At 43.3% G+C, this 23744-nt stretch overlaps 1 protein-coding gene across 2 annotated transcripts in view; it reads right to left on the bottom strand.

The window, feature by feature from the left end:
* Window positions 1–567: 567 nt before the first annotated feature.
* Window positions 568–23744, bottom strand: part of LOC109313724 (synaptotagmin-like protein 2) — a 40446-nt gene continuing 17269 nt past the window's right edge. The window contains exons 1-12 of one of the 2 annotated variants that reach the window (XM_019540438.1): window positions 23658–23735; window positions 21875–22990; window positions 20054–20152; window positions 18244–18335; window positions 17724–17825; window positions 15720–15889; window positions 14579–14681; window positions 12988–13149; window positions 9906–9984; window positions 8811–8913; window positions 6902–7107; window positions 568–4590 (exon numbers count right to left, since the gene is read on the bottom strand). In XM_019540438.1, the coding sequence (XP_019395983.1) occupies window positions 4445–4590; window positions 6902–7107; window positions 8811–8913; window positions 9906–9984; window positions 12988–13149; window positions 14579–14681; window positions 15720–15889; window positions 17724–17825; window positions 18244–18335; window positions 20054–20152; window positions 21875–22990; window positions 23658–23733 (2454 nt within the window). In that variant the 5' untranslated portion in view covers window positions 23734–23735 and the 3' untranslated portion in view covers window positions 568–4444. Of the gene's footprint in view, window positions 4591–6901; window positions 7108–8810; window positions 8914–9905; window positions 9985–12987; window positions 13150–14578; window positions 14682–15719; window positions 15890–17723; window positions 17826–18243; window positions 18336–20053; window positions 20153–21874; window positions 22991–23657; window positions 23736–23744 lie in introns of those variants that run through there. The other variant, XM_019540437.1, reaches the window with a different exon arrangement.

Below are 23744 nucleotides of genomic sequence, written 5' to 3'. Positions count from 1 at the left end.
TGTAACACAACAAAGCCAACGGATATACACATAGCCTGGGAAATTGTGGGCATATACCACACTATTCCATAACATAAGATAAGGTGACATCATCTCACAAGGCCCCAAAGTGGAGGCCTGAGTTTTTCGGTTTTGGGTGAACAGATCAAATTAGGAGAAGAGCCAGGAAAGCCCAAATTAGGATATGTGCATGTGCTGGGCTTGTGAACTAAAAGAACATGCTGACAGGACAGAATGTGGACAGTATGGCGACCACAGAGGGACCAATCAGTGATAGCTATGAAGAGTCATCAGGAAGGAAAAAGAATACAAAAACAGAGCCTTTATTACTCTAAAGGGTCCCCGAGAGGGGAACCCAAGGCACGACGGACAGAAGGCATACCACCAGCCCATCTCATCCACTCCACTTGGGTAAAGAGCAGGGAAGAGAGCTCGGCTTCCCACTTCCAGGCTGCTGACACTTGACATTCAAGAGAACCTCAGAGCGAAGCTCACGTCCTGGCCAGACGAACTTTGACACTGATGACAGTTCTAGGATTGGTAGCTATAGGACTGTGTGCATTATACTTTTCTGTTATCACTATGCATCAATACATTTGCCTATTATCAAATAGAAAGGTCATGGTCGGTCTGAGGGTACCACCCGGAACAACGTATCTGGGTCATAAATCCAGTGCCAACAGTAGATACACAGTATAATATACTATTTACAAACCTCACAATGTCTTTGTACATATGCCATATTTTAGCAAGAGTTATCCACTATCTTCTGACAAAGTTCATGCTAATGCTAATGAAATAGCCTCCTGGAAAACAGTTTGAACAGTAACAAAACAGTAGCACCACTTTGAGATGAAAAACAGACAAGTATATTTATAACTAAGTGCCTATATACCTAAAGAAGAAAACTTATTGTGAATGTACATGGGTTTATCTGAATTAAAGTGTGGTTTATTGATTTAGTTTTGCATACATTGATCACTTTTATACATTCCTTTTAGTTAATTTAAAAAGCTCACAAAAATACAAACATTGCTTTTGTAAGCAAATCTTGTTACTAAATAGTTTTACATTGTCAGGGGTTACACTAATACTAATTTCTCCCTGTAGCTCATATATTTCACAATAACATTGATTTTGCTTTTTTGCTGTCTTGGTGATGACCAGAGCTGGGCAAATACTTAGCAATGGATAATTTAGCTTTTGACTCTTGCCCTCTCTTAACACAGAGAATGAAACTTTGGATGTTGGTCAAGATCCACTACTTATTTCTGCCAACGTGTCTGAAGCTAGTTCATGAGCTGTTAATTGCAAGTATTTGATATTCACCATTTAAGTCATTGTGATTGGGTGCAAGTCACATTATACATTACTGTTTCCTGATTGGACAAGCAAAATCGCTTGTCATCTGGCCTGCTATGCTCTCTAGCAAGGCTATTGCAAATTCAACATTTGCTATTTGAATAATCATTCCTGCTTGGAAATTCTCTGGCTAAGTGTTACAAAAAGCAAATGTGAGAAAGGCACAAATGGAAGGAAAGTACATACCTTCATGAGCACAGAAAAATGCTTAGCAACCTCTGGTCTATAGGATTTGCTCAGCTCAAGTCCCAATATTGACATTTTAATTTAAAATAAGTTTGACCTTATCATTTTTGATTTCACAGATCTCCCTACTCAGATCACTGTGACTACTGCTGTGCCATGCAAGGGATTACAAGGGATTAGTGCTCACTGGATCTAGTCTTAAGAATCATACTTTGGCTTCAGCTGTACATGAAGATCCCAAAGACTACCGATAGTCAGGGACAATACGGCCTAGAACAGGGGCTGGACAAAATGACCTATAAAGGTTGCATGCATCTATCTGGGGAAGTTATCTTTACTGGGTCCATTGCTATGGCAATGTAGCATCAGTGGGCACTAAACATGGCACCGCCACTACTGTGCAGTAGGGTCATAAACGATGCCTGCATCGCTGGGATTGTGCAATACCGGCAGGTACTGCACAGTCATTTAGTACTTGCCAAAGTATGCATAGATGCACCCACTATGTACTAAATACCCCATCTCCTTAAGGGAGTTTGATTAGGTCATCATAAAATAAATTTCATCAGGATTTGTTTGTTTTGCGATTTCCAAATGAATCCCCAGACTGACTAAACATGAACCTTTGCTGTTGCAGCCCATGGGAAAGATGCTTTGCCTCTTGAAGACAGAAGTCACAGATGACGGCTATCAGTATCATAAGCCACATACCAACAGGCCATAAACTTATATTTGCTAAAAGTTTCTCCAGTCCTACATACGACATTGACAATAAAAGTGCCACCTGCTTTTGCTGATAAAGTGCTTTCCACTTATTCAGACAGATAAGACATGGTATGTTTTGCTACCTCACACATGACTCAGCTACAAACATATACTGCTTGGCTGTGTAATCTTCTACTCTGATGTGCTAATAAATATAAAAAGCTGCTTAATCAGGGCTTAATTTAAAATATACAAACAACTGACAGATTAACAGAAATCCCCCAAGGAAGCTTAATGCAACCCCCCCTCGCCCTCCCAATATTCACAATGCTTTGAGTGAATTCATGCAAACCAACTGCCAGGACAAACTTGGTCCATTAACACACTTTCCCCCCCACTTTGGTGGCACTGAATTGCAAATGATCTGAATCTTGGACACAGAACCAGTAACAAGTGGAAATACTGAAAGGAACTTTTTTCAGGTCCTGACACGCTGTGTAAAGGGCAGTTCTGGCACATTTTGCACACTTGTTATTGTAAACTAATGAGAGAAAAAATAGGCTTGTATTTGTATGTGTCAGCTGGTTTCTAAAATGGGTTTGGTAAACAAGAGGCTTGTTTTCACATTAAAAATAAATTAAAACAATTTACAACACCCTAAAATGGGCTTCTTTTGAATCCTCTGAAGTGAAACAACTTCCACATGTTCCACAGAAGCCATTTTTCATTTCTTGACCAGCTTAGGTCAACATTGTGCTATTTTGTATTAAGATCCAGTCACCAGGCAAGCTACCTCTTTAGGAGCTGCTACTTTGCACTGGGAAAGAAGGATTTTTTAAAACATGACAATAGCTCCCACCTCTTTCTTTGGTTACTCGGATGGTAGTACAGACGGGGGGACACAGAGAGCACCAACGCTCTAATCCGAATGTGTGCGTGTAAAGAAGAAATGATAAAGCTGCACCTAGTGTTGTACGTCTTGGCTGATACGAACTGAGAAGATGGGAAATTCTGCCAGCTGTTGATTAATAATAATTCCAGCTGGGACCTCAACTTGTTGATGTGAATTATGCGAAGGAAAGATCAGAACAGCAGCACGGGACATAGAGCGCAGTGGGAAATTTCCTCAGCTCGCTCTTATACACAAACTGCTGCTGGTTGATTCAGTGTATACAGCTGTGGATCACTTACTTACCGTCTGTTTGGCACAAGGAGTCCCAAGCATCTCCTTGTTTTCCAGCTACAGTTCTGACCTTCCTTTCTTAATCTCTTTCATTAGGCAGATAGGGTATTTGTTTCAGATTTAAGTGTTTGTGGACAAGTAATTTCAAAGAAATGATTGGCTCATCAGTGACATGAATGCACCTTATATTTGGCCATATGGCTGCCAGCTAATTTATATTGCACTTCATTTTTCAAGAGACTTGCCCACGGTCGCAGAGGAAGTTCAAGGCAGAGCTGGGAGTAAGACCCGTATCTGCTAATCACCAGTCTGGGACATTATTTCCATGACCATTTCTCCTTTTTTTCAAAAGTAAGCAGAGCAGAACTAAAATATATTGACTACTTCATTGATATCCTGGTCACACTGCTTCACTGTCTGCTTCCAAAAGTCCTCTCCTACTTCAGGCTCACCTTGGATCCTGCAGCAACCCAAAATTAAATTTTCCTCCGTCACTGACATTTGTAACAGATGGGAGGCTCCCATCTGGGGATAATGTTCACTGGTGAGCCGCAGCAGTCTTGCCTTCAGTACCAAGCGTACCACTTGGGAGTAAGAATGAGTAATACCGCAGTGCCGCCTTCTCTTTTTTACATCTTTCTCTCTGCATTGAAAAATGGCACAAAAAAGCAGCAATAAAATAAAACTGTATAAAAATAGCTATGCCTCCTCTTCCCCGCCAACATTCCTGGAGTCTGATGAAATCTAAGATATGGATTAGAAATGATTAAATAAAAAAGTAAACAACATTTCTTCTTGGCCGCCTGGCTAAGACAAAGTACAGCATCAGTTTAACATCTGCTAAGTCCTTTGCTGAGGGATTAATAATACTTATTAGTGTCTTCAAATCCCCATGCAGTCATCATCTAATTAACTCAACAATCATTTGGCCAGGGCTGGTTTCCGTTCTGTAGGAGTGGGTAGCTTTCCAGTTAATATGCTCATAATTTCAGTAGCATGGCAGACGTCTTATTTCAACTTTCTTCTCCCTGCCAGTGACCTCAGTGGCAATGACCCTTCTATCCATTCATTGGAAGCTGACATCATTTCCTGCCAAAAGGCCACCTCCTCCTGCGTGGAATCCATCCAGTCCACTGGGATGCCATAGCTAGACCCTGAGAAACAACAAGAAGGTGGTGATCATGGAAGAAGCAGCACAAGAAGTTATATATTACCAGCAAGAATGCTCGAAGTAAGAGAGCCCTGCCCTTAGGGTGTGATCCCAAATACTTCCCTGGGAATGCGCAGAGCACCTTGAACAGTTGTTGATCTGCTGTTAAGCAACCCAGTGTCACATAGACAAAGTCCAGGAAGGACTCTCATGACTTTCGTTAGAAAACAACAACAGGTTCAGGTCCTTTCTTGCTTCTTCTTGATGGGGCAAGAAGGCCTACAGCATTGCTTGGTTGTTCTAGGTAGACTTGGTGGTGGCTTTGAAAGACTTTTTGGCATATTTTAAACCAAAAATTACAAGCTTGTCTACCCTGGAAGAACTGATGAAATGATGGCCTCACAGGAGTCAAGAGACTGAAACCTGACCAAATTTGAGAAGAGATTGTTTATCAAAACTACTCAGAAGTCTTTGATTTTGTTCAAACACCTGACTAGCCATGGTTTGGCTACATGTGCACCACTATGAGAGCATGGAGACATAAGTTACATCATAATAGTACTATCAGAAGTGTTATATATGTCTGTACTCCTAAGCAGTCCAAATAACGTTACTTGTCCACTTAAACATATGTGGAATCAGGGCCTTAGAAAGCAAAATGTTTTACGTTCACCCAGTGCACACAACAATCCAGACAAGGGCCCGTGGGAAGAAATGTGACAGAAATGGTAAACAGATCATTAAGAAGCCAAATGAAGAGCAAGTCCAATTTCATAAAAAGGCCCCATTAACATTTGCAAGCCTTTCCCAGGAATAGTTCATAGAACACTGACTGCATTGTCACGACTGTTAAATATTGACAAAATGGGAAGAACTGAAAAAAAAATCATTTTTTAAAATGTAATTTCCAACCTATTACAAAACCTGAATGCAAATGACTGAACCTGTCTTGGGATTCATTCCAAACAGGTTTGAATCTTGTGCCATACTGGCCCGTGTCATACCAGGATAACAGTGTCTTCTACTTTTCTTCCATTTAGAAATCAAAATTATAACATTAGAAGAATGTGAACATTTCATTTCTAATTCAAATACTCAAACACATTTTCATGTGGCTAACACCTGTCTTTCAGTTCAAACAACATCTCTGACCAAATACATGTTTAAGTTCAGTCCACTGCTAATCTTGGATGTGGTATTTTTATATCTTGTACAAGAGCTACTTCATATTGGGGAGCTGCACACCACACACGGTGGCACGTTAGGAGATACAAAAGAGAATATGCCAGAGAATATGTAAGTGATGCAAAAGGCAGACCAGTGTTTTCCAACCAACACTTCATCTTGCATAATAATTTACAACCCTTTGAAATCTCTCGTCTGATCCTTATTTCTCAGCCAGCCCTCTTGCAACCATGCCTATACATTGAGTTCAGAATTCCTGAGCACTTCATGTAGAAAAATATAAAAGCGCAGCCAGGGTAACTCACAATCTGTCATGAGCCAAACAGGGGCACACTGCAAGACAATGCACAATGGAGAATGGAAAGATTTCACCAAAATAGAATTCATTTCCTTAGCATCGGTACCATTGCTAATAGCTTACATATCAGGTAGCGACATTTTTTAGGTCAGCAATTTACAGCAGCAACTTTAAGATCCTAAGCGAGTCACTCTGGAACAGAAGTAATGATGCAAAGAATGACGGATGAACGTCCATATGAGTAACAATGGAGCAACGAGACACAAAAAGCTGTGGTCTCCGCAGTTTACAGCACCTGGCACAGTGAGGTGCCATCTCAGTCAGGGCCCTTAGGCACCACTGTACCCTAAATCAGTCTAACAGTACAAGCTAGTTTACATCCAGCTGGCACTCCTTTTCCATTTTGCATGTTACTTCCAGATGCTGCAAAGTCAGCATGGATGAGCATGTACTGTGTATCCAGTGCCATCCTGAGATACTAATTATTCCTAGTGCTTGTGCAGTTTAGCAGACTGTTAAGGGGGAAGCTTCCCACATTCTTAGTGAGTGGACACTGTTTAGTCTTAGTCTTGAGGCAGAGGTAATTCTTATGATCCAGGCACTGATGTTTGGACAGAAATTCCTGACAGAGTGGGTTGGCCAGCGTATCCTTTTTGACGACCTCTGATCCAGGAGCAGCATGTATCATGTAAATACAATCAGTTATGCTTAACCTATGTCCAGACTCCCTACCACTGACTGCCCTCCCTTCATCAGGAAACTCACATGCAAGGCCCCGTTGTATTCTACTAAGCAGATGACATTCAATGAAAGGTAAAGGAAAGCAATTTACCTGTCCCAAGGCCTAACCTAATCCCGCCAAGGAAATGATTGGTCAGCTTTTCATGGTCCCACACAGTCAACTCAACACAAGCGTCTTTTAGGTCCTCTGTGTGGAACCCATCATATACAATGGTGTGATTAAAAAGAGGGTTTGTGTCTCTCTTTATAATTCTGGTCTTCTGGTAGCTCTTCTTACTGGTGTCCGGAAGCACGTAGCTTAGAGAGAAAAAAAAATACACCATACAATAGAGTATCGACAATCTTTAAAATATCTCTCTGCTGTTTTTGTCAGGCTATATCTGAATTAAACACTCCTCACCTCTAAGCAGAGGAGAAACCTAGTCTCAGAGCAACAATTCATCTTTTCAGACATGCAGAACTGGTTAACATTTTTATATCAAAAGTAGTTTTTGCCAAAAATTTGCATTGGAGAAGTGATTTTCTTTCTTCTTTTTTAAAATAAATAGAAGTTTGGTTATTTTTGTCAAAAGTTGTCAACATATTAGAAACCTTCCTTTTTCATAACTAGGGTGAACATCTGTCTACTTCTTTAATATCTCTAAAAAAGGACATTTAAAAATTTCATTTGTAAAAATTTAGAGAAAAGAAACATTTTGCAGTAATCCCATTTGTGTCTAAGTTGATTAACCAAAATGTCCACAGTAGCCAAATATAGATGGGAACATGGAAAAAAAAATTTTTAAAGGAAAAATGCCTTTTTTTTTTTACAGTGTTACTGTACAATTTTGCTCGGTCATATAGTGGGACTTTCACACAAAAAACATTTAAATATTTTCTGAGAGATCTTTTTTCCCCCATTCTTTATTTTCCAAAAGGCAAATCAGTCAGGAGTGTCAAACTCATCTGGCCCCATGATCCTTTGACTCCCCCCATGTTGGGCACCATGTGCAGCACAGGTCCCAGAAGGGATGGAGTGGGCACCATGTGCTGTGCATGTAATGGACCAGACAGGGTAGAGGAGGGGGGTGGGCTATGTGTGGCATGGGTCCCAGAGCAGATGGAAAGAGCATGGGTCCCAGAGCGGGTGCCATGTGTGGGGCAGCTAGAATGGCTAGGGTGGGCTCTGCATGTAGTGTGGATCCCAAACCAGACGGGCTGAAGTGGGCACCATGTGCAGTGCACATCCTGGGTGTGGCGCATCAGGGTGTGGGACCAGTCGGACAGTGCGTGGGTCAACTCAGACCCAGGGGCAGCACCAGGGGCTGGATGACAGGGCTCAGCAGTTCTTTTTGGCACCCCTGTTTTAAGTTGTAGCTATGATTGTGAGTCCTATGGTTCAAGTAGAAATGTACTGATAATAAAATAAAGCCTCGCTTTTGGGTGTGTTCCCAAAGCTCAGGTGCCCTAGCACCCCTGAGAAATAGAGGCAGCATCTGCTTCAGAAGTCCACTCTTCGGCTACTTTTATAACGAATAACGGATTTTGTTGAGACCAAAACTACAAATGTGGGCTTACGCTGTGCGCTTCTAAGACCAAAACAGCTTACTTGTGCCAGTCTCACATACAAAATGAATAGAGAGGCAAGCCTCCCTAAAGCTTGCGTATATGACTGTTTATCGACAAAATTCTCAATTGCCTGAGCAGACAGGGCCAAGCACGAAAGCTGGTCCTCTGGCTTGACTCAGTCCTCTCCTAGATAAAACCCTTCCCCGAAGTAAGGACTTGAGATTTTGGCTCATAGTAAACAGGAAAGGCAATTAACTCTAGTTGATCCTCTAGAATAGAGGACGGTGTGCAAGATAATGGGCAGCTATTTATAGTGCGGAAAGCAGAGGCCCTGGCAGGTAAAACTGTCAGAAGGAAAGAAACATCCAGCTTTCTGGGTGCCTCTTTTCAGATAAATAAAGCTAGCACTACACCAAGGCCCTGCCCGCTTGTCCTCAGAGGCTCACACGTACCATTTCACGAAGGAGTCAACTCCAGAAGGACGTAACTGGGGAAGGTCTTTAGCATCTTTGACCCAGATATGAACTTCTCCAGATGGGGGATTCTTTGGACCTGCTATTTAGGAAAACAGAACTGCCATCAATCAATGAAGCGGAGGGGCTTCCTTCATTAGACCAGGAGGAGGTCGATACAGGGCCTGGCTGTGTCCACATCTTTCTCCAACGCAACCTCACGCAGATGCAAGTGGTGCTGGGTACGTGGCTATGCGCATCTGTTCCAGTGATAGTCCACACTGAAAATCCACCTCGAGACACTACCTGTAGCTAATATGATTCCCTTGTGGATCATAAAATTGCTGCATGCCCAGTGGAGCCACTTTACTAGGAGAGGCAGATTCATTAGCAGGGCCAGGGGTAGAAACGATAATAGGAGTGTAATCTGAAGCAGAGGCAGTGGCTAGACTGAAAGGCGAGAGAGGAGGCTGTGTAAGGGGGGGACCCAAAGGGCCATGGTAGATCTTTCTTGCTCATTCATCCTAAGCCTGGTGCAGTATTAACCTCCTTACACTCCTTTGCCCCTGGTAGAAAGGACATTTGCTTTAGGCCCATAGCTAAGCAGAATCTAGTCCTTTTGTTACAGAGCCTCTGCCCAACTCCTCAGCTGGCTCAAACCACTACCTTGAACATCTGTCTAGATCCAAGAGTCATCATGGTTTATCCATAGCCAAGACTCCCATCCTAACTTCAGCCTGTCCACTCCATAATTTCCCACCTGGATGACACCAGCCCGGTCAAAGTGAGTCTAAACAGGACTCCAGTTAGGACTTGCCAGCCCTGTTCTCATAAGACATTGGTTAAAGGGCACAAGAGCAAGCTCCTGTCTGCTCCAGGGTTGAGCAATGGGCTGCAAATGAGCAGGGTTAATTAAAACACAAATCATACCCAACATGAGGACTGAAATACAAAACACCTGGAGTTGTGCGTTCATGCTGAACACGAAGATCAGCTTCTGCTCTAATAAGATTACTCTTTAACCAGGCCTTAAATAGCATTGTTGTGTGCCCCCTCGTGCAGGCAATACATCTTAACATAGAAAATACATTTTACCTAAGCTTCCAGGCGGGACGTATTTAATAGAAAGATTCATCACTCCTCGATGATCCACACCATTACTGGCAGAAAGGCTCTAAAAGAGAAAGGACTATGACAGGCTGCACATGTATTAGCAAGAAACAGGCAGCATTTGAGTTCAGTGGGGGATGCTCAAGCTGAGAGCCCCAAGACAGGTATGGCTACAGCAGCCTGCTCCTCAGGGAAGGGCTCTTCACTCTCCAACATGATCTTTCAGAGCCCGTGGTCCAAATAGGTAAAGCTAGTTAGTGATTTGGGGTGCCTCCATTTGGGGCAGCACCCATCTTGAGACATAAAGGGGTCTGATTGTCAGACAGCAGGTACTCACCACCTTCTGAAAGCCAGGCCTCTATAAGGCATCTCAAATTGGGCATCCAAACATGGAGGTCACTACTCATTTGGAAAATGGATGCCTGAGTTATCAGGCTTTCAGGTCATGTGGGAAGGCCCTGTTACTTGCGCACCAGTTTAAGGATGGGATGGAGTGGGGAAGGTTTTTATGGGGGGGAGCTATTCATTGTTATTGTCAAACTGATGTCAGGTTACACTGATGACAGAGAGGCTGCAGAGAGACTACATCATAAAATAAATATTCCCAGTAGGCTCATCTGGAATCACTAGGGCAGTATACATTGCCCACCGTGCATGTATGTTCCTACCCTCTTCTGATGGAATCAGAACTACCCAGTTGTGTGTAACTGGCTTATACTGCTTAAATACTAAAAGGGAATCTCCTTCAATTCAAGTGATGGGGATCAGGCTTTTGAAGCAAGACAAACTTCACTCCCACCAGGAGAGTTCCTGCTGTACAGCCTGGTGACAAAAATGGAGTCTACTGCAAGCTGCAACAGCATGTTTTCAGAACCAGTCTTCAATAAATGAGTAAATTCCCTTCCTGGATCCACTTCAAAGACTGAAGCTATTTCTCCCAAAGGGGATGAACAGACGGTTCACCTTACTGGTGCTGGCAAGGGCAGGCAATGCTGCTGAGAGATGGGGACTGCTCTGGTCTTCTGGAAAGGTTAAGCCTCTCTTTAGGAAGCAGAGAAAAGCATACCATTTTTTTAACATCATTTTTTATAATTGTTTTCCTGTTAGAGAAAAACAGATGCCAAATGCTTTATCACTGCCAGGTTTCACACCCATACGACTATTCCAGCTAGGATTGTTATGTTGGTTTCAAAATGAGAAGGAAATGCAGCTACTAGAATGAGGAATCAAACACTCCTTTGTCCTAGCACTGGCTCTGACACTCACTTCCTCCATAGCCTCGGGCATGTCACATAACCTCCCTGCAGCCATTTCCTAAAGTTTAAAATGGAGATAATGATAATGACTCACGCATTTCCCCAGAGGCACAGTGGGAATCAAAAATGTATCCAATGGATACATTACAGTCAATAGTATACATTATGGTCTTAAGTGCTGTATCATTATTATCTCCCTAAAGTAATTCTGTTACACAAAAGTTCAATATCCTCCAGTTGTTTGGAACCAACATACTTACAAGCCTGATCCTACAACCATTACATGCAGTAGTGCTTACTCTTGCTATCAGTCTTGTGAAAACAAGCCTGCTTCAGGTCCAGTTGAATGACAATCTCAGTAAAGTATTAAATGGCTTCTACAGTTAACAGGGATGCATGACTGTACATACCACAGCCTCCTGGTGTGCAGCGAGCCTCTTTGTGGGAGCAAGTGTTATTTGTCTTAGCAAGGGTTTCAGAATTTGGTCTTAAACCACCTTAGGTACTAATAAAACAATGCTAATTAAATGGCAGAACAGTAAAGTGAGGTTGGCACGACTGTCACAGGAGTCCACATCTTACTTTCTGCACTGATTCTCCATAGGTGCTCCACTGTGCTACCGCTAAATGGAGTGCTGAGTATCCTATCGCTCTCCTGCAGCCAGTGCTTCTTCACCCATTTTGCTCCTTTGGCACAAACAGAGCTTGTCAAAAATTCAAGGAGCCATTAGAGTGGGGAATGGAAGCACAGCAGTTTCAGGGCCTATAGCAACCCTAGAGTCCTCTGTGTCAAGAGAAGAACATTACGTTCCCATCATCTCCACTGTACAAAGACACCAGGAGTTTGCTCCAGCTTTCTGCAGGAGTCATAAGTGGGCTCAGAAAAAAATTATTATTCCAAAAGGAGGGTTGGATTTGCTGTCATTATCAACACACCTCAGGACAGAAGAGTTAGGGAAGCTCTGCAGAGGTCACATGCACAAGGAAGTTCTCTGCAGAGGTCACCTTCTCCTCTCAGATCTGTGTCATACTAGTCCATGTGCTCATGGGCTACCATACCCGTTGCAGCTGTTGTGTCTGTGATAAATTGGCCCTACGTGAGCGGAGTCACTGGCTATAACTGTGCCCTTTCCTGCCTCTCTTCATTCCCTCTGCTGTGGTGCTCCTTTACAATGAATGCCCCAGACCTGGAGTAGGCCAAGGAAATAGCTCTATCCCTTCATTTCCTGATCTCCCTGCAGTGTGTTTCGAACACTTTACAAAGTTTGCCTTTGAAGGAAGGGAGTTCTTGTGGTTAACTAAGCTAAAACATTAGTCTGTCGGCAGATACTTCAAATGGCCAGCAGACTAGGCAAGTTGTAGCTTTGGGGTGTTTTAATGACCTCCACCTCCCATGTGCAGCATCTGCTGTACAGTGGAAGATAAATTGCATGGTGCATTTTTGCTGTGCCTTTGTTTGCATTGGCTTCTGACTAGTTTCCAGGTGCACATTAAGTTGTTGATTTTGACCTAGAAATTGCAAGGGGGGCTAGGCTTTGCCTGCCTTCCTTCTCCATCCATCCTTAAGCTATGACCTTAAGCAATCCCAGACTTAAATCAAGAATTTATAATGACTCTGAGCTAATTTCCACTCAGTGCTGGCAGAGCCCACCACCATATACTGCTAGATTCTTTTCCAGGTGGGGAACTTTGTCCTTTCATCGGTATTGGGCCAGTTTGTCAAGTTAATAAGTGTGCTCTGTGCACTTGGAGCATTGCAGAAAAAAATCTTATCAAGAAATATAACTAAATGCTAGCTGCAATGCACTTACCCGTGGCTTCAATGTGTACCAGTTGAGTTTCTTGTTGCTCCAATCCCAGCTAGCTAGGTCTATTTCAATCTCTCCCAAGAAGCTGTTACGCCCCAGCGGGTCATTGTGCCACACGGAAAGATTCAATTTTTGGATCAGCAAGACCATCTTCTCTATTTTATACTAAGGGGAGAAAGGAGGATAGGTGTTCAAAATTCTTTTTCTTTTGCTGAATTTTCCATCATCAGAAAAAAACAACCTGCCCTGTGTCAGCCTGAAAAACAAGCAACCTGCCCTATTTCAACTTACATGCAGTCTGCACAAACTTTAAATGTCAAAGCCCCTCCTTTGGATAGCTGGACTCTGTGCAGTATTCAACTCTATTCAGATGTGGAGCAGGATGTTTTGCTTAGAGCAGGTGGATACAGATTTCCATTTTTACCTGGACAGGCTGATCATATTAAAAAAACAAAGATGTGGAGCTTTTAAGTAATCCTCAGAGCTCCGACTATTAAGATGACATTAGTAGGGCTATATATTCCTACTTTCACAAATGTGAGTCAGTGGAAGAACTAAGAAATAAATAGCTAGGGCAGAAAGGACCTTCAAAACTCAGTACCCCCAAAAAAGTCCCAGTGCTGCCAAACCCAAATGTTCAAAAACCATGAAGTACGCACGCACTGATGCCTTCCTCTGTGAACACACAGCCAGAGGGATTGGTTTGCATGTTCTAATGAAAGTCCAGTCTACTTTGATCAGAGGACATCATCAGCTGGGATTGACCGCCATGAGACTCATACTGGTCACTGATCTCCAGCAGTTATTCATAAGTCACTCCTGCCCTGCCCCTCTTTGGCTCTGAGCTCTGTAAAACTCCTGCCCTTGGGTTCTTTGCTTTTTTGGAAAGACCCCACAGAGAGGCTCCCACTCAGCTATCTGCCTACACACAAGCTAATCAGATCACTTTAGGCCACCAGTAGGCATTGTTTGATACCCAGGTCCAGTGGACATAAAAGCCTGATACAAATGACTTGCATCCTTATCTCAGGATTGATACAACTCAGCCTGTAGTCTTGGTCAAGTTTTTTGTTAGTTGGGTGATGGACTACCTAATACTAAAGAGGATGCAACACTTCGGTAATTAACACTTGTAAATCCTTAATACTTATTAGGTTACACAATTAATCATCTCTGAGGTGTGTAGGCCTAGCTCTTTCTAGTTACCTATCTACAGGCTATATCTGCACCATCACAACATACAGCCTATAACTGTACCATCACAAGGATACCATGCTGTGTACTCTTGTTGGCGGCCTCAGCTGACAGGTCAAAGCATTAGCTATCTCCTTAGCCCTAGAGATACCATGAGCTTCGCTCCTTAGCATGAACCTTCTCTTTAGCTATCTCCTTAGCCACTGAGATACAACACTGAGCCAATGCAATGAGCAGCAAGGTCAAGGGCCAGATCCAAAACAGTAATGAACACCCACAACTCTGACTTATAGACAGAAGGGTGCACATGCTCAATGTTTTCAAAGGCCAGATCCTGATTCTGCCAGGGAATTCTAAGTGTGCTACAGTACAGCTCTTGGCAATGTGTTCATGTTCTTACCCTTAACACTTCATTGTAAATGGGATTCACTGCTCGCTTCTTCACTGAAGTTTTCCTCTTGCCCATTCTAGCTTTATCAGGGAGAAGATAAGTCTTGACATACCTGGAAAAAAAGAACTTGACATTCAGCAGTGCTATGCTCCAATAAACAGAGGAGCATTCTGAATTGTTACAGGGAATTTATGCTAACAGAAGACCTGGAGTTGACAGTCTGGAGCCAAAACTAATTAAGAAATCCGCTAGGATATTAACTTGGCTTCTCTGACAGGATATAAAACATTCAGCAGAGACAGGCAAATTCCCACAAAATCAGAGGCAGGCTGCTGCATGGCCAATAAAGCTGGCAATTATATAGAAACCGTTATATATCATTTTCTGCATTGCCCAAAATAGTAAAGATAGTAAAGGGAAGAGGGGACTGGCTATCATGTCATTAGATCTCTGCACATATGAGACAGCAATGACCTTGTGTACACATGAAGTAAGAGAAAAGTGGGATGTCTTCAGAGATCTGATAATCAGACTTTCACCTCTAGGTCTGAATCTGAGCCAACATGATAGCAACTAACTGTTTACTCTATGTAATGGCTTTTGGTAGTTTATGAGAAACAAGCTTCGTGATCCAAACCAGATTCGATCATAGACAGGGGCCCATGTCATCTCGATCCACCACCATAATTAGGACCAAACTCACTCAACTATGTAGAAAGCTAGAAAAGTCAAAGTCTGAAATGGCAGAGGTGGATGCATCATATGACAGGGAAGGAGTAACAATGACCATATGTGTGTTTACAACACGATGTTGTTACTTGCCTTCCTATACCCAAAAGAAAAGAACAATCTAAATAAACTATGGCTTCATCGTAAGAGGGACCGTGCACCCTAACCCCACTGTCTTCAGTGGGAATTCCATGCTTAGCAATCAGGTTTACGGCTTCCAAGTCCCAGTCCAATTTAAGTCAACAGTAAAAGAGGTATTAAATGTCAACGGGAGCAGCCAGGTGCCACCAAGTGAAGGCCAGAAGTCTGGATGAAAGAAACAAATACATTTCCAAAAAGGAGATATATTAACTGACGGAAATGGATTGGGCAAGTTAGAAGGTTGGCAAGCTAACGAAACTCAAGTCTAGGCTTCACTCACGGGTCAGATCTGCCTTTCTTGTCATCCACGACAGCCAGGTCCTGGCACTGGGAAACGAAGATCTGGAATTCTCGGTTTTTCTCATCGTAATCCAGAGCAAACTGCACCATCCCTTGGGCATCCACACTCCCAAAATCACCACTGTACACACTTAGCACGCTACCACTCACCTGTCCAGATGGAAGAGCAAGGTTAGTGCTAATCAGGCAGGCATCTTCCTGCTTGGTCTGGCAAGGGTAACAAAGGACCCTAAAAGTATATTGCCAGTGAAAAATGTAATAAACTCTGCATTTGACTTTGGGCCAATCCAAAAACCCATACTCATGTAACCAAAGACTCAAGAACTAGGCCCCCGGGCAGTGAAGATGGGACTACCACAAGCCATAAGGGTAGTGCTAAGCAGCATGCGATGTCTGCATTCACTGAACGACCCCCTGACTCAATTCTCATCCTGAAATCTAGAAGCTCTTTACTGGAACTGGCCATTTGGGCCAAAGGGACCAAAGTGGACAGCAGGAGCTTTTTCACTGGAGCGCACAATGGGTCAGCAGACTGTTATCCTGGTCCAACAGCATGATTAGGTTTTTCAGAAAAGAAATGCTGAGAGCACCACAACTCATTCTGTATAAATTCAACATGCTTACGCCAAAATCCCAAAATCCTTTCTCAAATGTTATTCGTTTTCATTCAGGCTAATTCCCACAAATGGTAACAAAAGCCTTACCACTGAGGACAAACTGAGCAAGGATCTTAGGGGTTGGCTCAAGCTCTGGATACTTTCAATGTGCATGGTACTGTACAACATGGCGGCCAAAAACCCCGCTCTGAGATGCCAACAGTCAACCAAGCACTCGGTGCGTGCCCTGTTCCCATGCCTGCATATGCACAGCTGTGTGTCTATATGTACACAGGGATAGCCAGGCACTCACTGAATCAGCTGTGTTCACAAACATAGCTGTGCAATGGCTCACGGACTTCGGATCTCCCTCTCCAAAAATTCAGTTCAGCCCACTGGCTTCTATGAGAGCGGATGACCATGCAGAAATAACACACAGGTCCCAGAGGTATATGACAAGAATGTTTTTCCAGTGCACCAATTACTCTGAGTTACTGAAAAGCTAACGTAGATGGCACTGCAGTTAGTAAAGCAAGTGATTAACCCTCACAACACCACTGCGCAGTATCATCACATTTGGAAGAAAGCGTTTCCTCTTAAGCAGACTCATTTTTCTCCTTTCTTAATTGTATTCCATTGCCCCCCACAGGAATCTGCTAATTACATCCTCTCTTCAAGCCAGACCCACTCTTCTCGTTCACCCTAGTAGAGAACTGAGGGTGGAATTTTCCAAAGCGCTGTGGGCACACGAGCCCTGAGCTTCTCATTCAGGCATTTTATCAGGCCCACCCAATATGTCTTCTCCTTAGGGATCACTTGGCCTCATTAAAAGTATTTAGCTCGTTTAATATTTCCTCAGGAGCCTCTAGTGCCATTTTTGTAGTCTTTCTTTGAACTCCCTCCAACTGCTGCTAAAAGATAGGGGGCTTTATGGGTGGGACACTGAACCAGAGAGTTTCAGGTTCCATTCCCACCTCTGACATGCAGACTGTGATGGTACATGAATAGGTAAGTCACTTCATCCCACTGTGCCTCCAGTCCCCATCCATCAAATAGTCACAATAATAATAATACTTCCTGTCTCCCATATGCTCTCAGTCTTGTCTATTTAGTTTGCAAGCATTTTGGAGCACACACTGTTTCTTACTCTGTGGTTATATAACACATACCACAATGGGACCCCGATCTTGAACGGGGTCTCTCAGCACTATTATAAGGCAAATAAATAATTAATAATAATAATAATCATCATTCCCTCATCCTTCTAACAACACAATGCCCAGAAATGCATGGGACACCCCAGGTGCCACAATACTGGAACTGAATGCAGCATCACTGCATCCCACAGAGAAACCCTTTCAAGCAAGATGAATGCATTAAGGACCTACCGAGGAGACTGAGGCCATGTCGGAGGAGTGGCTGCCAATGCTGGGAGTCTTTTTGTGCCTGTTAAACTGAAAGCTGATTTCTGAAGCCGTGTCCGATTCAGTCTGTTCAGAAAATAACAGGCATCTTTAACCACCGTGGCACAGGCACTACAAAGCACAACACGCAGAAACCGAGAGCTCAGCGGAGCCCCATTAGAGAGAGAAGCAGGTTACAAGAACAGAAGATAGTGCAGGGAGTCTCCATAGGGACTTTCCCTCAGACCATCTGAAAAAACGTCATCATTAACTGACTACAAACAGAGCTGCATGCAACCTGCCTGGCTGTAGGGAAGGTCACTCAAGCATGCAGCTTTGCAGGGAGAACACCACAAAATATCAGGACAAGGTGAAATTTTATTTGACTATACCTGTCACAATTTCTAAGGGTCCTCCTAGAGACACCCCACAGCAGGTCAGTGACTAGGAAAGACATTTTCAGCATGCACTTTATGAGTTTCAGGGGCTCAATGGACATTACTACCTCAGACAGAAGGACTGGAGTGGATCGGCTCAGCTCTTTGGCTCTCTCAGGCTCAAGAAGTTGCTGGGTTATCACTGGAGGCTTGTTGTAGGCTGTAAGCACAAGGGAGAAATAGGCAACAAGCTGTCTGATAGGCTGAGGCAGAAAAAGAGAATAAAGTAAGAACCAGTTTGTACTAACTGTGGACTACACCAAGGGCTTGGAATGAAGCAAAGAAGAAGTCACGAGCATTGTACCCACTTCCCCCACATCTGAAGTTGGTCCATGAAATCAAAATGTATTCCTGAAATGCTGTCAGCTAAATTTTTTATGCTATTTTCAGTGTTTTCATTGCATTTGAGGGAGCCTGTAAACACCCTCTAGTGGCTAATTTAACCTAAATGTTAGCCTACAGAACTATGAATAACCAGGCTGAGACTGAACATAACAGCTTATTTCCTCGTTAATGCAGGTTTATGAAGAATAAAAGGTAATTGAAAAAACCCAAAGGAACTGACTGACAGTTTTATCACATGGTATGGAAGCATTTGCTGCTTACAAAAGGTTTGTAAATATTTTTGCCTACAATATAGGAGTTGCAGACTCTCTCAAATACTTCTGATAAGGACAGACAGATGCTTAATGAATCTTATTTTCTCGGTAACAGAGGAGCCTTTATCAAAGCCTGTTGAAGCTGGCTGAATATTTTCATTGCATATGATTTGATCTTGATACTGCCCGTGATATGGGGAAAAGTTATCTGCTTCCAAATTTTTGTTTTTGAAAACAAAAAAAAGTGATATTTGTCTCATATCCAAGGACAAACTTTGCTTTCAGTTTGTCACCAGTATAGATCAGGGAAAATTTACACTGCTGTAACTGGGAGCAGAATACAGTCGTTTGGCCTTGCTTCTAACATACGGTGTGCACTGAAGCATGCTAACAGTGCCCCGAGTATCTGGTTTTTTAAAGCATATGGCAATATCACAGGGGAAAGTGCCAAACTCCCCAATGAAGCAAACAAAAAAATAAAAGCCTGATTATAACAGCTTTAAAAACGTGACAGATCAGAAAGAGTGGTTGAAATTTAAACGGCCAAGTTAAATAAACACATTTTGTTCCTTGTTTAACTTGTCCCTTTTGGATGACTAACCTTAGAATGGGCTTCATTTTAGATTACACACACACCAGCCATGAAAGATCATACTCCCTACCAGGATTCAGTGTTCAAAATGCCCAGGCACTTCCTTAATAGCCCAGAATGCTGCAAGGCATTTTCACTTTGAAACCAAAGTAATGGAATAAAATGTTGATTCTAGCCCTCCCTCCAACAAGCGGCACGTAAGGCTACTTGATGGAGTTCACCATTACGAAGCTTGTGACTCTAAACAAAGCTCCACGGTAGTTTTCGCATCCAGAGGCTAAAATCCAAAGGCCAAGTAACTGAGTTGTGCTCGGTGTGGGGAACCAGTGCAGCTCGTTTAGAGTGGTCCTGGGCAGCCCCTCAACAGAGACTCCGGCCTCCTACTCCCATTACCCCAGCAGTTGGGCTGACAGGGAGCTCATTTCCACAGAGCGCAAGGAGCCAAGTTAGGGTCTTTCTACTCCATCCCCCGCCCTTTGGAAAGCCTCGAAGTTTCACTCTTCACACCTAGAATGTATAACACGCCAAAAGATGCTCTGAGGTTTCCTGGGTTTGCATCTCATTTGAAACATGCCAAGCCTGATAGCGTGCTCCTTGCCTAGTAGGTGCCCAACAACTGAAGGATGAAGGCCATAAAGTATTACAATTTTGGAAACATAAAACGGAAGGCAGGAAGATGTTACTCACTCTCAGTGGTTGTATAAATGTTCACCATGCTCTTTGCAAGATTACTGCTATTAGCTCGTGCCAGGGCCTTGGCAACGGGAGACGGATCCGGATCTTCCTCTGGAATATGTTAAAAACCAAAGCACTGAAACAAGCAAGGGACTAAAACAGACAAGAGATCAAGGTCTAAAAGCCCTTCTGTTAGTTAGGACATCAAGGCTTCCACGGTGCTATCCAGGAGGGATTTTCCTAGCACACCCACCCACTCACTGCTGCTCACACTTGCCAAACACAGTGCTGAGGGCACCTGGCGGGTATCTGCTTTAGGCAGTCTCAAGCATGCGGGAGACCGGAGTCTCAAGGACAGACACTGGGATGTCACCACACTCCTGGCTTTTGTTCAGAAGAGTCCCTCCCTGGCACTGCTGGAAAAGCAGCATACACATTAACTGGATTACATGAAAGAGCATTTTTCTACTCAAATGCCCCACCCTCTCACCCTTTTAATGGTATCTCATTCCCAGCGTGCCTTTGAAAATCTCCCCCAAAGCCCCTGAGAAAAACTTCACTCCATCATAGAAATGTGGAACGCTTGAAGGATCAGTCCAGTCACTGAAGCAGACCACGGCCCGCACAACACTTCCCACACAACACAAACCACCTGCTGTAATAACACCAAGTGCACCATGAAGCAGAAATCCGTCTGTGAAATACTGAGTGATAGACACAGGAAATGCATGTATTAGCCCAAATGACAATTCAGGATTTTCACTGAGATGTTAGGCAAGATAGGAAATAAACTCTGAAATTACATCAATATTGGACAAAAAAGGTTGGTGCAGGTAAAAAAACAAACTGGATTTTGTGTGAAAATGTGGTCCTATTCTAGATCAAGTGCAAGAAGGTTAGAAAGACTGCCTCTGAGACAGACGCCCTCAGCTCCCAGGTTACCAGCTGACGGCAAACAAGGCTGAGAATGAAGACAGTCCAAAGTTTAGTGTTACACTGCTGTAAGAATAGCTTTTCCCATGCAGGTGCATGTAGGCACAGTTCATTTTGCCCATAGTAACAGCAACAGAGACACCTAGTTGAACACACACCTTAGAGGGTTCAGCACATTAAAAAAATGGCATTTTTACCATGGTGAGGAGAACAGTATAAAACCCCACAGATACAGAACTGGAGTTGCAATTAATATTGTTTGCAGCCCACATTTAGTTACGAATAAAGCATTGGAGGCCAAGTAGAAGGCCCCAGAGTCATTACTGCATAAACACTGTTTGGTGGCTTAAGTCCATTTCCTAGCGGACAGGAGCCAATACCATCGAGATTAAAATCCAAAATCCCTCCGTGCTGAATCAGGCACCTTTGCTTCACATTTTATTTGTCAACAATTCAATAGGAAGAACAAATAATGAATATTAACAAACCCCATATACAAAAGGCACACAGCTCTCCCAGCTACTTGATTAAAATGGGATCTCTGGGTAGAAAAGAGTTGTTAGCGGGTGCCATAGACTGGACTAAACAGAGATGAGACTGTCCAGAGATGAAGTGCCACCATGGTAGGGACTAAGCTGATTAGGTCGGCTGGGGCCAGGAAGGTGTGGGGAATTAATACAGGACTGCTGCCCTTTCTATACCGGTGCTGCTGACACAGGGACGACTTCAGTCTCCAAAGCGGAGACTTCGCACCTTCCAGAAACACTAACACTTTGTGTAGACAGTAAAAGGAAGGTGGACAGAGGGATTGGGGAAGAGACCACATGCAAGGAAGCAGAAAGATTCACTGGGACTCTACCATGAAGGCATCATAGCAGGGCAGTTGGGAGTTTTCAATACCTGAGTAAACAGCGGAGTCAGTTCCCTGAATGATTTCTCTCTCCCTGGCAGGCTCATCATGTGTTAGGTGGTTTGAAGGCTCATATGTCTTCTCCTCAGGCACCTCTCCATTAGTTTCCTCGTTGTCCTGAATGACCAAGTTAGACCTTTCATCTCTCTCACCATCGTCCTTATCGTCTGAACATGCAGGGTCAATCAATATCTGAATCCTAGCTGCCAGTGAGTCCACCTTGCGCCTGCTTTCTTCTGGCATGACGTACTCATCTGCTGGCGTCTCTGGCTCAAACAGGCTGCCAGGACTCTCTGCTGTGGGCGATTCTATTTTGATGGACGGCACTCGCACAGGCAGCCTGGATCTCTTCGAACTGCGCTGGGCCTTCCTCTCCTCCTCTGGGGCTGACTGCCTTCCATTGCTTTCACTCAGGGAATTATTTTTAGTAACCACTGCACCTTTGCTTTTGGCATATGTGGATCTGGGCACAGAGGGGGCTGACCCCTTCCTTGGAGGGGCTACATAGCTTGGTTCATCTTCACTAGAAGATATGGCGACTGTTCTCTTGTAAGGAATTCTGGTTTTAGTGGGGATATTGGCCTTTTCTTCACCATTTTGGCTTTGATTAGACTGTACAGAGAGTGAGCGAGTCAGCTTGAACTGTCTCCCATTTGACCCCACCAAGTTGGATTCCAAAGTGTTTTCTGCTACCGAGGACTCTGCTCCTTTCTCCCAAAAGTCCTTCAAGTTCTTGAAATGTTCACGGTCAAGGCCAATGTCCTCCTCTTTACTGCTCATGGAAGAAATGGTATAGTTGGCTCCTTGCTTCAGAGTTCGGTTGTTTTCCTCTTCTAGAGAGGGAGCTTTTGAGCTCTTGAGTTTCTCTCTCTTGGCAAGGCTGCCCTCAGACTGCTCTGTGTTATTCGCAGGCAGCTCTGATCTGGGTTTGCCTTTGCTTGGTCTCCTCTTGACTGGTATTTTGCTGAAAATATTAGTTTCTTCAGCTGGACTTTTTGGTCTGGCTGGAATGCCACTGACCAAATCAGGAACATCCGTGCTAGCAGAGTAATTGGGCTGAACTAGATCTTCTGAAAATCTGGCAGACAATGAAGATGTTTCATGACCTATAACAATAAAGAGCGTTCAGAGTTTATTCCGTGTGATATTTAAGTAGAAGATCTGTGCTACAGCTTATTGAAAATTCAAAATTACCAACACATTTCAAAATCTAAAAGAAACGGGAAATGTAAGCAAAAATTTCAATATGAAGGATGTTCTTAGCTCTGGTTTGTATGTTTGAAGTAAGCTCCACAGTGCTGGTTTCACAGCACTGAAGGTACTGAGATAATATTTACTTTTGCTATTTGTTAAGCACTAATAATGTGCCTAATACTGCACCAGAGCGAGGAATATGTTGCTTCTTGACCCAAGAAGCCTACAATCTAAGCAAATAGACTATGTAAAATGCACTGGGTAAGTTATATATCTGTATCTATGTGTATTTTAAGAGACTGGATGTATATAAAAACATTACATTTGTTATTTAAGTTGGATTTGTTAATACAGTTAAAAATACCAGGGGATCCAAAGCAAGTTTAGTGTAGTTTAGTCATAGTAGGTTTCTCTCTTTCCTTTCTATGTCTGCTATAGTAGGTTTATACACTTCAGGGAACCCAGTCGTACATGCTGAAGTAAGAATGGCTCCACCTTCCTTATGTACAAGCCAAACAACTTTTTGTAACTAGATGCCATCCAGGTTAAATAATAAAAGTCCACACTGCTGAAACTTACTTTTTTTAAGCAGCTGCAGGTTCTCTGCTGTAGACAAGAATGGATTTACTCTAGTGTTGCTCCTTGCTGGTGACATATTGTTTATAC

The sequence above is a fragment of the Crocodylus porosus genome, unplaced genomic scaffold, assembly GCF_001723895.1.
Source record: "Crocodylus porosus isolate Cpor-Errol unplaced genomic scaffold, CroPor_comp1, whole genome shotgun sequence".
NCBI lineage: Eukaryota > Metazoa > Chordata > Crocodylia > Crocodylidae > Crocodylus > Crocodylus porosus.
The sequence above is the reverse complement of the archived record's forward strand: the minus strand, read 5'-3'. Positions and strand labels throughout refer to the sequence as shown.